Source organism: Sinohyriopsis cumingii, chromosome 6 (assembly GCF_028554795.1).
Source record: "Sinohyriopsis cumingii isolate HCF-2022 chromosome 6, ASM2855479v2, whole genome shotgun sequence".
Taxonomy (NCBI): Eukaryota; Metazoa; Mollusca; class Bivalvia; order Unionida; family Unionidae; genus Sinohyriopsis; species Sinohyriopsis cumingii.
Window position 1 is genome coordinate 70,608,927 of NC_142966.1, and position 14,581 is coordinate 70,623,507.

The 14,581-nt window shown below is 35.2% G+C and overlaps 1 protein-coding gene across 1 annotated transcript in view; it reads left to right on the forward strand.

Annotated features, from left to right (window-relative positions):
* LOC149797164 (neuropilin-1-like) overlaps positions 1 to 13,841 on the forward strand; it is a 28,357-nt gene extending 14,516 nt beyond the window's left edge. The window contains exons 5-8 of the mRNA XM_089960359.1: positions 2,834 to 2,978; positions 3,449 to 3,528; positions 5,700 to 5,858; positions 9,019 to 13,841. Coding sequence (XP_089816485.1) covers positions 2,834 to 2,978; positions 3,449 to 3,528; positions 5,700 to 5,858; positions 9,019 to 9,527 — 893 coding nt within the window. The 3' untranslated portion in view covers positions 9,528 to 13,841. The remainder of the gene's footprint in view (positions 1 to 2,833; positions 2,979 to 3,448; positions 3,529 to 5,699; positions 5,859 to 9,018) is intronic.
* Positions 13,842 to 14,581: the final 740 nt, after the last annotated feature.

Sequence of the window (14,581 nt, forward strand, 5' to 3'; positions counted from 1 at the left end):
GTTGTACGTATTGGTTCAAGAGGACAACACAGAGATCAGATTTTAAACTAGATCAGCAAATGCAAGATGCATCCCTTTCCTTTCATTCTTCCGTGTATCCTTTTGCGCTATCGTTTTCGTTTTTAATTGGGAAGATATTCCATAATAGGTTTTAATCTGAATGTTCGTTTATAATTCTCGTGACACTTTTCTGACATTACGTCAGTCAGCGTGTTTGAATTTTTTTTACTGAGTCATATAATACAATTGACTCTTCGTTTTGTCCTTTCATGCTTGACAACAAGTTTCAAACCGTTCGTGTCTTTTATCATGAAAATCCTTTCTTTCGGACAAAATACGGATATCCTGATTTGTGAAGAAATCAATAATACTCTAAGGAATTGGAACAATATCAGAATCAAAATATACAAAAGCCCTAAGAATCAAATATCTCTGTCATTTCCCTCAAAGTCACACCAACTATTTGAGAAAGCAATGATTAAGTATATTTGTGGGGGGGGGGGTGGCTTTATTAATACTTTTAAATTTTATTTCTTTCTTGCCGATTTGTTTTCCATTTAAATTCATTCATTTATAATTTCGAAATGTTCCTATATATCAAATAGTCCCAGAGACCGTGTAGCTCAAATTGATCTCTTTAACACAAATGGTAAACTGTATATGTCTATAACAGATGCTGTGACTTTATAAAATTATCTCGATAAAGACAGTATAAATCATGATACATAGTCGAAAAAGAACTTAAATGAAAACGTAAAATAATTCAAATCCTTGACTGTGTACGGTTAGAGTACGCATGTCTGGTAGAAACACTTCTAAACCGTACGGTTATGGTTGCAAGCCCACGTTGAGGTGATGTTACTTTCCCACGTCTCACAAAACGGAGCTATAGAATCCACAGAAAGAAGAAGACGAAATGAGTATAAATCCATGGTTCTCACAGAACCGCTCTGCCACAAGAAAAAAAAATCTTTCACACATAATGACTTCATATGCAACACAAGTCCATACTTGGATGATTTTCACGTTGACAGAAATAAGAGACTGTATATTAAATATAAATTTGTATCTTATTTCAAAATACGAACACACTTATGATGGTTATGTGACTAACGCACGAAAGGCTGCAGCTTAGAAGACGCAGCATATTTTAAATCTCTTACCTCCAGATGTTTCCTCCGATGTTCAATTAAGGACTTACACTACGAATGCATTTAGAACTTCTTCTTCGGAAACCCTTTATGCGGGTGGACATTAACCATCACTTTATCTCATATATGAGAAACTGGCTCTTGAGTAAGCTGCCAGTCTGTCATCCAATCCGTCTAATCCCGTATACGATGTATTCATTGTACCCACACCATATACGCTCAAGCACTAAACTTCTTTATATTTGATAAGAATCGACTTCACTTAGAAACAGTAAAACTGAATGCAGGAAATAACGCAGAATTATGTATTCCCAGATCCATAGTTATGAAAACCTCCAACATAATATTTGACCTTTACGAATTCAATCAGTCCTCAGTGAAATCCTTTCCTTTTCCAGAGTATATTCAGTACAACAAGAGCCTCCTGTACTAGCCATACTTCCATGTGTATAGGAGACAAAGTTGTACATGCCATTGCAACATCATGGCAGCATCTCAAGCTTGTAACCAGATAAAACATCAGTTTTTATTGCAGAAATTACGGTCATACTCAAAGCTCTGAATTACGTTGAGAATTCTCATGTAAAAGATTTTAGCATTTTTTCAGATTCCATTTCCACTTTTAAAACCTTGCATACTACTAATTCTGATAATCCGAAAATATCCCATTTATTTACAGAATCATAATGCTCTGATACAGTCTAGAAAAAGTATTCTATATTGGTAGTAGGCTATTCGGGTTGGTATAAAGGATAATGACAGGACATATAAAACAGTCAAAGCTGCATTGATGTCACCTGTATCCGAATGGAAACTCCATATCATAACTTGTAATATACTTTAAATCAGCTTGATCGTCATAAATGACGTGAACTCAAGAATTGTTTTTAAACTTTTGGAGGGTATGCGTTGTATACTGCACAGTTTAATGATGTTTTAAGTTTTTTATTCTTGTTACAAGGATTAGTTATTTGACATACCTTTTACAGGATTTTAACATTTTTTTTTTGTTCTATGTTTTACTTGATGCTGCATATGTACATTTATTTGGAAGGGTTTGTCTTCCTAAAGTTGTGTGCAGTTCATATCTGCATCTTTTGAACTTAACCTTTAGTTGACAATACATAGCTACAGATTCTGTAAAATAGTACAACATATATACTAGCTTTATACTTTGTTCTTTGTGCTTTACAACTGCTAACGTCATTTTATTTGACATTTTATTTCATATGGCTACCATACCTATACTCCCACTTGAAAAATTAAATCATCCAGGCCAATAAATATATTCATTTAATTTACGGGACACCTTATTATCGTTATGCTTGATCTCACGTTTCAGAACGCTTCTCCCTCCTTGGTCGAAAATTATATTATGGCCCATATCTCCAGACATAGAGGAGTTTATGACATCAAGTATAGGGGAGAAACATTTTGCTTTGGCATGAATACATAATGATTCACTGAGTCAAAATATATCAGTTATGTTTACACAAAATGGCATATACTATCACTGTAAATTTGTTCAACATGCCAATGTATTGTACTGCACAAAATTGTTTAAACAGGTGTACTGTATAACTTCCCTAATTTAGAGTGTGCTGAGTCAATGTCGATTTTCCAGATGTTCAAAATATACTTCTGTCTTCTTACACATAGTCATTACTTTTGGGTTCTTTCAGGGAGGTGCTCAGAATCATATTTGCTTATATTTGATGGCTTTGCTACACCTGAAATGGTGCCAAACTTCCAGGAGTGTGGACAGCTTAAAGCTCTTCCTAACAACAGGCGAGAATACCTGGCAACCACAGACAGAGTGGTTATCAGGTAATAGATTAGAAACACCAGTCTTAGAGTTCATGACTAAAATTATTCTCTAATTGTGTGTTGAGTACATACGAGTGTCGACTGAAAACGTCAAGTAAAAGAAAGTAATATAAAAATTATTCTACAATGTAAAAAGATACCCTTCGGGACACAGGTACACGATCTCTTCGTTCAATTAAACCCTCCGTATAGAAAATGAATGTATCATCAGCAGAATATGGAAGATGAAGAGTTCAATGCATTGGCTAACGTATCCTTTGCAAACTAAGAATGATAAAGTGTTTTTAGGGAAATGAAAGAAGTTACGGAATAGAATTCTCACACTTTTCCTATGGATTAAGAACATGTCAGTACCGTTAATGTTACCAACTGTCATAATGAGAATGGTATCAGTGCTGCAAATTACCATAACTAACAAAGATGTATACTATAGATGCATGTTTAACACACACAATTCAACTTTTTATCAGGTTCGAGTCCGGTGAGAAAAACAAGCGCAACAATATTGGATTCAAAATATCATGGACAGCTATACAGCTTACACTTTCAGGTAAAGCCTTCAACGGATCTACACTTGACCACACTTGACTACACTTAACCACACTTGACCACACTTGACCACAGCAAGTTTTGCACTGGCTGTCTTCGTATATTGTATGTACTTTATTTCGAATGAAATTTATCACCAAAAAAGTCTCTAGGTGTCTCCAATGCAATTTCAGTTTCTTAATGTCAGACTGTGTTTGAAAATAACATCTAGTTTGATGCCCATCTATCGCAAATTCATTTATTGTCAAAAATTTAAAATGATTAAAATATGAATATAATCCTTTTAAAACAGTGTTCGAGTGAAGGGAGGTCTAACTTTAGTTCTTGCACAGAAAGCTTTCGACATTAAGTAACGTTTGGGTTTGCAGTGCCTATTATGAAAATTATTTTAGCCCAGAGAAGCAGACTCTTGTTTGTTTTTACTATTTTTAAACCAAGTCGAACGAAATGTATTCTTAAAGCTAGCACGTGATTTATTGCGACCTATCCCCTGACGTTTAGCTATAGTAGTCGACATGAATATCATTTCACGCAATGCAAGTGGGCTTTATTTCGTTTATATTATCGTGGTTTGCGTTCTGTTAATGATCCCGATCTGAGACAGACATGCGGAAGTATTATAAATCATACATGTAAACAAAAACACGATAGAACAGGCATCTAACTTCCTGAAGGACGCGGGCCGGATAAGTTATATTTTAAAGCCATACCCTGAGATGTAAATAAGTGGATAAAACCGGGGCGCATCAGGGTGCACATACCTGCGGTAGAACTACTCATCCATTTGCAAATGCTATTGCATACGACAGTGTATTTTTTTTTGATAAACATAAGATATACTAACAATATTTTTCTCGTTTAAAACAGAACAAAGAGACAAAGGAAATCGGTTGCCATCAGTTGGAAAGACGTTGTTTTTACAAAACTCTTTATATGCATAAATCTCTAAAACATACGACTGTCTGGTTAAAAAAATATAAAACCTATATAATTATGGCATCCTTGTCTGTCTCGACTGTGATGGATGTTGCTCAAGACGCGGCATACCGGTCAAGCTGTCCGAACGGCCACCTGTATTGTGCACCATAGAATGCCATGAGTGTGATTCGGAATCAACAGTCATTGATTTTAAGTCTTTATCACAGAAGTCGACATTGCCAATGGGTGAGCCATGAAGATAATTGCGGTTTTCTTGGACTGCAGTCTATCATTATCGAAAATGCTAACCAGTTAATACATGCACTTAATTCGATGTTTGTCAAGGGCTGCATTTTCTATTGCGTTGGTTCAAAAATAGATATTATAAGAATGTTGCTTGTTTTTATATTCTTATTCAAATTATACCATTTAAATGGGCAAGAGGATATACACACAAATTATTAAAATAATCCGTTTTAGCCTTTATTGGTATATGTATTTGTGTTTACTTGTACGCCTGACCCGAAAACTTCTCTTTAGAAACAAAATAATCTTTCCTTTGAAATCCATTTTAGAACCTAAAAATGAATTGAATGATTTTTTATATCTTGTGATATCCCAGCTTAACCTTTCTATAGTTTGAAAAGACGACGCATAAAGCTGAAATATGCTATATGTCGACACTGTACACATGATGTCATTTGTGAACGAAACATAGAATGACATAGTGTTTAACCGATCTGATCGGTCATACAGGTTTTCAACCTTTACAGAAATCATTTTCTCTGAGGTCGTTTGCTACATTTATTTAAAATGGTCAGACCATGATGATATCCTGTTATTTATCAAAAATCCTTGAAACTCTGCACTTTTAAGTTTTAGTATTTCTTCCATTTATTCTGTAGTTCAATTGTGTTAGGGTTTTTTAATTTTTTTATTTTATTTTGTTACCTTTTAAACCGAACCTAACCACTGACCTGACAGACTTAAACTATTTTCGTACACCCTTTTCTCTGTATAGCTTCCTTCAGTTTAGCTTCTGTAACACCCAATATTTTGACAACAAATAATGTCTTCAATGGACATCATGAAAACGTTGGCATTATGTCTGCCAAAATATACGAATCTTTCGAAATGTGAATTCCGAAACGTGCCAACATAAATGTTCTCGAAAGAGAAAATATTAAGAAAAGAAGGACCTTCTCATGCAACGTGAATGTATCTTTTAACAATCATGCATTATATTTCTTACAGGTAGTTGTAAGGAATTTGAATGTGCAGGAAGCCAGCCTTGTTTGGAAAATCCAGATCAGCTATGCAACAGGGACGACACACACTACTGTATCCACTCGTCTCTCAAATGCAACGAAGTCCCGAATTGTGGGGCAGCCGATAACAGTGATGAAGAAAAGTGTAAGTTACAGACGGAATGGCTTTGCTTTCTTCACAAACAAAAACAATACCTACCACATTAAAGTCAGGAACATGGCATATATACCTGTGTAGAATCCACCCAAATGCAAACACTTTAGAAACATCTTCCGCACAAAATACGCCTACAGACCAGTGAATGCGCTCTTCTTTCTGACTATAATATCAGGCAAATAATGGAATGGCACTTATCTCTCGTTTCCTTGGTATGCTTTAGCTAATAACCCGTTGAACCTGCCATTAAAAGCAACAAAACAGCCCAAATCATTATTTATTATAAACGAATTGATATATTGCCGATTACTCCTGTCAGACAAACATTCTTGAGCTGCAACTAGCGTACTGTCCGGTGACCACTGCTGTCCCAGGCCAGATGTGAGTATTACACAATCACAAATCACATCCAGGCGGAAAGCTTGTTGCCTGCCTTTTTGGAGCTGTTATGACAAAGTAATGACAGCCATTGAATGGGCGGGTCCATAAATATCGTTTAGTATCGGTGAATGGGAAGAGGGTAAACAAGCAGGCTATTTGTCTGCGGAACCAGGGACGAAGCCCGTACAAACTTTTGAATAATGGTCGTTTTCAGAGTGCGGGTTCAGCCCCCGCCTATAGTCAAATAGTCATAGCCTCAAAATTTATCATAGTTTTCATGAAATAAAAGTTTCAGTGTATATCGCGGACTCGTTTTGCTTTCTTGGAGAGATTTTGTCGTCATTAACAGTCAAGTTTTACATAGTGTTATGCACAGAAGTAGGCTGAGCCAATCTGATTAAAATCAATTCTCCGCTGACCGCTTATGGATCATGTTTTGGTAACCTATGTTTTTATCATACTAACTAATTTTATCAACCAACCAGATCAAGTCTTCTTAGTTTTTGGAGACAGAGCACTGTGGATGAAGAGCGTGAATGTGTACCAAACTATTTAATTCACTTTCATAATTTTGAAAGCTGCATTTCCATTGGCTAATTCAGAGGTTACCAGAATATGACCCTTAAGCGGTCGTCTTCAGATCTTCACGTAGGACAGCGGAGATCTTGATCAGAAAGAGGTTGAGGTGTCTCTATTCTAGTTATTGAAATCTCACTTCTAAAGGTAAACTTGCGGATTGAGAGTGAAAATATGTGTGCTCAGTGTAGTCATATAATGTTGTAAATAAGTATACTTATAAGAGTCGTATTTCCCAACATAAATTATTTCAAAATACAGAAAGGTTCCTAATCAAAATATTAAATTTCGCTTTAAGTCCGTCAAAGCAATGAAACGTCTACATTTAACGGATGGGGTGGGGAAGGAAGCAATTTGAACTTATGAAAGTAAGAACAGTTTGTCTGGCGAGACTGGATTTGATTTGTCACTGATGCCATCATGACAGACTCTTTGTTAATTGACACTTCACAAACAAATTTCGGTAATTATTATTTCAAGGGTAATTTTCTTACCTGTGGGAAGAAAATGTTTGACATTTTCACATTCTGATAAACGTAAAATATGACTTATTAACCAGATATTTCTTTCCCTTATCGGTTTTTCTCAGACATCGACGTTTTCATGAAGGTTATATGAACCATTTTTGTCACGCTTGTCTGCTTGTTGACGCTAGCTAATATTGTAACTAAGAAATGACTGTTTATAAACTTTCTGATCTAAAGTTTAAAATCTAAGTATTTAATAGGATGTACTTAATCAGGAAATGGTTTTTTTTTAATGGCAATTTAATCATAAACAAATTTATACAAGGCATAGCGATTTATCCGACTGGAAATCAAACGTCATGAAAATCATCGTACAAAGTTCTAGCTGATCTTTCGCACCTTAACTTATTGTACCCCTATATTGCTTTCAACGAGAAACCATATAAATGAAAATAAAGTTTTCAGGTTCAAAGACTACTAAATTTTAATGCAAAATGTTTAACATGGACATTCGCAAACTACCAATAAAAAAAATCCTTGGGTAAAATCTCGTAAACTATCAATTAAAAATATCTTTGGGTAAGATCAATATTGATTGATTTACCTGCGAGTTACAACTCAAAACGCACGATCAACTCCGCCAGACCCATCATCGCTACATTAACCTATATAAGCCTGGTACCCTTGTCTGTCTCGCTTGTGATGATGTTAACCTATTTACACCTTGAAGGATCGATCATAAATGTCAATGCTGTGCACTAGCGACATCTATTGGATTGCACGAGTTGTCTCCCTTAGTATATAATATCAGCTCACCAATAGCGTGTAACAGCGGTGCAATGTACATCGGCAAAAAATTATGGAATCAATTGACTGCAAAAGGATGCTTTATAAATTTAAAGTCGTAAGCAAGACGATATACCACAAAGAAACCCATTATAAGTTTACTTGAAGGAAAGGATGTATTTATGCAAACACTGACCGGCAGTTAAGATTCGCATCATTTATGAGTATTTCCAGTTGTGTGCAACCCTTGTGTCGATCATGGAGAAAAGGTGCTCATATTTGAACATCTTGATTTTGAATGGATGTGGTAGATTGCCACTGCTTCAATTCAAATGTATAGACCCGAAACACTGAAATATCTTATCGATCCCCCCAAGGTGTAGATAGGTTAATATATCGGAACTAATATTAGCGAAGATGATTCCAAAGATATAAATGAAGAATTAACTCCAAATAAAATGACAAATTATTTGTACTGATGATACCATATTGTGTACTCTGTAAACACTACAATAATTGACAGTTCGACTTTTTTACTGGAAGACCAGCCCACACTAGTTGCAGATTAAAATCTCCTCTAATTGCACAACACTACAATAAGCTAAATAACAAATTTAAGTTAAACCGGTTCAATACTTGTTAAGTTATGAAAGATCAAAATTACTAAATTAATATATTTTATTATAGCCTGGGCGACGTTAATATTTATGTTTCACAAACTGAGTACAGTACCTCTGTGCCATCACTCATGCCTGGTACAGATAATAGCTGATAATCGTGCGGTCAGAGATATTAATATACGTGGGTGCTAAGTAGGGTTGTACATGATGATACGTAAATAGTAATGATTCTTTTACGTAGACAATGACAAGCAGAATCAGATAATCGCGTTTGGAAAAGTTTTGATGTTTCGACTTGATTTTTCTTCTTCATTCCAGGCCTCGTTCTGCTGATGATAGCCTACATTGCGGCTCCAATAGCAGGTGTCTTGTTAGTGGGAATACTAATAGTGTATTGTTATTGCCGGTGTTGCAGGCGACATCAGGTGAAATATACAATGGCAGCCAGCCAAGAACCTCCCCCTCCTCCTCCTCCCGCTTTATCAACTCCACCTAGTTCACACTTTCCTCTACGCCCATTGGAACGCAGCCCATCGATCACGCGCTCGTCTTGCATCATGTACAGCACCTCTTTCACGGACTGCAGCTCCGGGGACCAGCACGCGGGAGATAATAACGTAACTACGCCTCGGCAGCACAACCAAGAGGTAGACCATAGCTCTAATGTGCCACCTGTTATACAGAATCCAAACACATTAAGTACAGTTGAAAGCGAATATGGAGACGATCAAAAACCTGATTATCAAACTCATAGAAAAAGACCCTCGTATCATATGATGAGAGAATTGTGTTATGAAGATGGAAATATTGTTATTGCTGATATTTAAAGTTCCAGATTCGTTGATTTACAAATGTTCTGAATAATTTTAAGATTCATAATGAAAACTATTATTGTATGGTTCCGTTCAGAATCGAGTAAATATGAATTCTGGATGAAAGAACCCAGCTGCAGTTTTACATGTGTCAAGTGTGTTTCGAGTGGGAATCATACTTCATGGACTGTATGTGATACACAGTCTTTGTGTTTATCATAGCGATTGACGAACGATTTTCACAAGCAAACACAATGTAAGCCGTCAAAAACATTGCAATTGGTTCGTGTCCATAGTCAACAGTTCAATTTTGCACACAGGGGCAATGGTTAAGGCATATGATTCTACCTGATCAGATCGAATCGGCCTACAGTGGTGTGTGATTGGGCAATGAACATTTTTCTATTTGTCTGCGCATGATATACCCTTCAGTGTGTTGCCGTGCTATAAAAAACCAAACACAAGCACTCTTTTCCCTAAATTATCATCCATTTTCCTGTGATCCCTGTAAATAATCATCAGATTTTCTTATTCTCTCCAAAATAAATGCCCATGTTTCCTGGGTCCCGTCCTTCCCTTGGAGGGCATTATTCGCATTACCATGGCGCTAATCATTCTCATAAACATATTTTTTTAAATGCTTATTTCTTTCGAAACTCCGCATGCATTGAAACAAAATCGAATGGCGCATGGGTGACAAAAAACACCCACCGGATATCTTAGCCCAGCTCTGGCAAATAAGGATGAGCTTTGACGGTGTGGCCAAAAAAGTCCGTTAAGATCAGGATTCCACGACTAAAAATGTTCCGTTTACGTAGGAAAGCAGCTTGTCTCAAACATGGCATGACGAACATTGCAACAAATGTATTTATTACTGATGTCATTCAACTTCACTTCTAAAATTGAGAGAATATCTTTAGTTAACTTTAATCTTTTTTTCATGGCTAAATTTATCTCTGGCAAAATGCAATGTGTTTATGTCTAAGGATGGTTATTTGTATGTGTTTACAATTTGGTGGTGACGTCACGCGACAACAATATTGTAGTCAAAACAGCCGACCAATGAACAAAGCGAAACATATGCATATTTCATGATTAGGTCCTCAAAACCCTTCAGCTTGAGTACCCACTCAAGCTCAAATAATGTTTGGATTGTTTATTTATTCATGTAAATTTGTAAAACTTTCATAAACAAGTTATACATATCTAACAGCATGTCCATTCTCAATTGAATTTTGTATTTGCAACTTTTGCATATAAACTCATTTTCTCATTTTTTAGCAATTAAAAACGAGTCTGAATGCACACTCCAAATGAGGAGTTTTGCGAATATAGGGTCCAAACATTGTCACAACAAAGCTGAGCTGGAAGAGAGGTGATTACACACCGATTTACGGGTGGCTCGTCCACACGTACACAACATGCATAAATAGAATTCGGAGCTAAAATAACGTATGATGTCTTAAATCAGTTTCGTTATTATTAGAATTTAGTTCGTCGGGTTATTGTAAAACCCTTCTGCACAGCCAGAAGCTTAATGAAATGAATATACATTGAAGGTCCTTCTATGAATTATACTGGCTAATATTGATGGTTTTAGCTATTCAGAATTCCATTCAGATTAGTTATTGAGAAGAGAAAAAAGAACTGTATGTGCTTAGTTCTCATTAGACCATTCCATGATCAAAGACTCTTATGTCTAGAGCACCAATTTGCAAAAGCTTTAAATGTCAAAAATTCTTACAGTTGATTAAATATTTTATTAGTCTTCTTCATTGTCCTCCCCATGTGAATAATATTAACTGACAATCAGCCAATAGGCATTTATTGTAAAGGAAGTTCTAGGAGTTAAAACTGAGAAAGAATTCAATTATCTCTTCGCTCATGACTCCCTTGCAAGTTACTCTACTGCAGTATCAGCAGAACGATATTAACTGAAAGAGACAAATCACAAGGTAAAATTCAGACGGCATGCTTCCTAAGGTTGCTTTGAGATGAAAGGAAAGAAAATGTGTTTTGAAAGTAGAACAAAGAGAAAAACTAAACAATCTTTATGAAGCATTATGCATTATAGATCTAAATAAGAGCGAGTCTGTCGGTGGTATTTTGAAGAAACTTGTGATCGCAGCTAGCATTATTAGATTTTATTCGAAACCCGTACATAAATTAGATGGTTAAAAATGTTTAAATGCTGTATAATAGTTTTCATTATATATTTAGATATGAGTTATATCGTGCCATTGATGAATTATCATTCACTAACGAGGATGCCATCGAAACCTGTAGTATTAGATTCACTACAAAAGTTTGTAGTCTCTGATGGGTGAACAATTTTTTTATGATGAAATGTAGATATAAATATTTCGTATATTGTATTTTATGGTTGTGCCATCTTGTACATCGGTTCAAAGTTAGACTTAATGTATTTTATAAACATTTAATTATTCCTGGCACATTCCATAAACAGGAATTAAACCTTTATTCTAACTGACTCCATGCATTAGTGGTTACATTTCGTAGTAGGAATAACTTGTTTTTAAGGGAGCTAGTACAGCATTATTTTATTACTTGCAAGTGCACAAAACTTATCATTTCAGAACCCAGAATGAAACGTAAAAATGATTTACTGATTTATATGTATACTATTGACAAAACGATTTTTCTTTCTTCTTCTGGTTGCAACGTCTGCGACTACTAATGCTCTTCAGTATTCAAAGAGCTGTTTATTCGGGAGTTTTCGAGAGACAGAAATCAATGTAGAAAATATAAACAATAAAAACTGATAATTCATAAATTTGTCTTAAGAATAAAAAAGATATAATTTAGTTTTGGTCATATCGGAAATGGCATTATTTCAGTTCGAATTTTGGCTTTCTGAAGGAACTCGCATTAGCCTCAATAAGCATCAAATTCCGAATGTACAGTATCTTCACGCTGGAAAGATATGAACTATATCAATCATAGGTGCGTGGTATTACCGGAATACCGGTGTATCGCGGGATTTTTCCTGTGGTACGTGCCACTGTACTTTTTCATTGAACCAGTAGTTTGGTTGTTTCCGTCAGTGAGGAATGCACGGAAATTACCGAGTAATATTGTTACGAATTTAATTCTAGAACAGCATGTTTTCAGTCTTCATGACAAAATAAATAAATAAAAACTATTTTTTTTCTTCACAAAATAGTTGCATTTGTCATAAATTAATTTGAGTTTTACAAATACAATTACAAGTATGATACTTTGGTCAAAAATTGTACACGTATTACGTATACCAACGCCGTAGCCCAAGGGGATGTTGCGAAAGATATACAGACCAAATCTAACTTTTGGAAAAATTCGAATTAATGAAATATATTATTTGCGTAGTATTTACTAGAGAGTCTCAATGTGTGAAGTATATGTATTCCTTAGTAAGACTGTAATTAATATTAAGATTTTCTGGAATGCTGTTGTTTTCGTTTTGAAAATTACGTAATTCCTGGAGTCCCCTATATATTTCCTGCCCTCTCCGATAAATGTTTTGCCCGTGTCTTGGAATCCAACATAAAATGTATTTGCCTATTTTATTAATAGTGTAGATGATAAACTGTAGGCTTCAGTATCAACACTTTCTATTTATATCAAGAAGTTATCCAGTGTCCGCACAAAGTCTTTCAGAGGATGGCAGCTATAGTGTAAGCGCCTGATCATCCTACTTTATAGTGTTTAGATTTCAACTTTTACAACAATTAACATACACATATCAAATTCACATAATATACAATTCTGACCATTTCATTGTACTGGAGAGGAAGGCTTCGAATTTCTCTTGAGCTGAAATATTTTATATTTCTTTTTTTCTTCTCAAGTAAATTATTTTTTCTCTCAAGTAATATAATGGATAAAGAGGGAATTATATTTGCTATAAATCAGGGCAAGATATTATTCAAGCTACTGACAGACGGAATTAAAATCAAAAGTGTCAGGACCGTATCACGGAACACTACATTGTTGGTCCCTAATATGATTTCGGTGTACCGAGGTGCGTCTTGTGGTGTATACAGAAATACCACGGCGCAGAACTCTTACGGTATCCAGTTCTAATCATAATAGGGAATAATGAATAGAGACAATAGATGTACTATTAAAGACCAGTAGCTGCAGAACTGAACATATAAGCTTTATCAATTAAAGCTCTCTGACTGTTGCTATGGATACCGTACTGTAACTACAGCTTTCAGAGGCAGAAGTACACTATCATACATAAGCTGAATACAAAATAACTTTGAGCGATATATGGTAAATGTAGCTCGTACAACAAAGCACTTCTGGTTATAATGAAATCGATGCTTGAACCGTTAAAGCTATCACAACCTTATCATTTAAATATTTCCGCAGTACGCAAAACACACTGCAATCAATAGATCATATTATAGTTTGACATGTATGTATGTATGTATGTATGTATGTATGTATGTATAATAATAATAATAAACATAATATAATAATAGTAATAATAATACGTCACAAAGTTAGTAAATTTGGTGAGTGGAAAGCTAAACAGGCTGTGAAAGGAGCAAGGCAAATGTTAGATGTAGATTATGTTTAAGACAATATACATTAGTAAGAACAAGTTAAAGTATATCCCTTATTGGACACCAACATTTGCAGGAACGTTCGACCTATTTAAACATTCAAGTAGGCTTCTACGACACATACAATATAGCATGATTTCTTTTTATGGAGGTGGGGACTCCAATATTACTCTATATACGAAAGAAAAAAAATCTATTGCAACTTTCTATTCGAAGTATTTCAGATACAGTGAATTATTGGAGGTATGGAACTCGGTCCAAATAAATTATTTGAATACTTTTATTTCATCACAAATACATCTAGCGTTTCAAACTGGATTTCATCTTTGTTGAATGTATTATAAAGGTTTGATCAAATGAGATTTTTCGAATATTAGAACGGCCAAACATAATAGCCTTCTCTATGTGACTGCGTGACTATACCTATGTGATCTGGAACAAATTTATATACAGTACCATTACACTTTCATTTCTTTTCAATATGATTAGATTTTC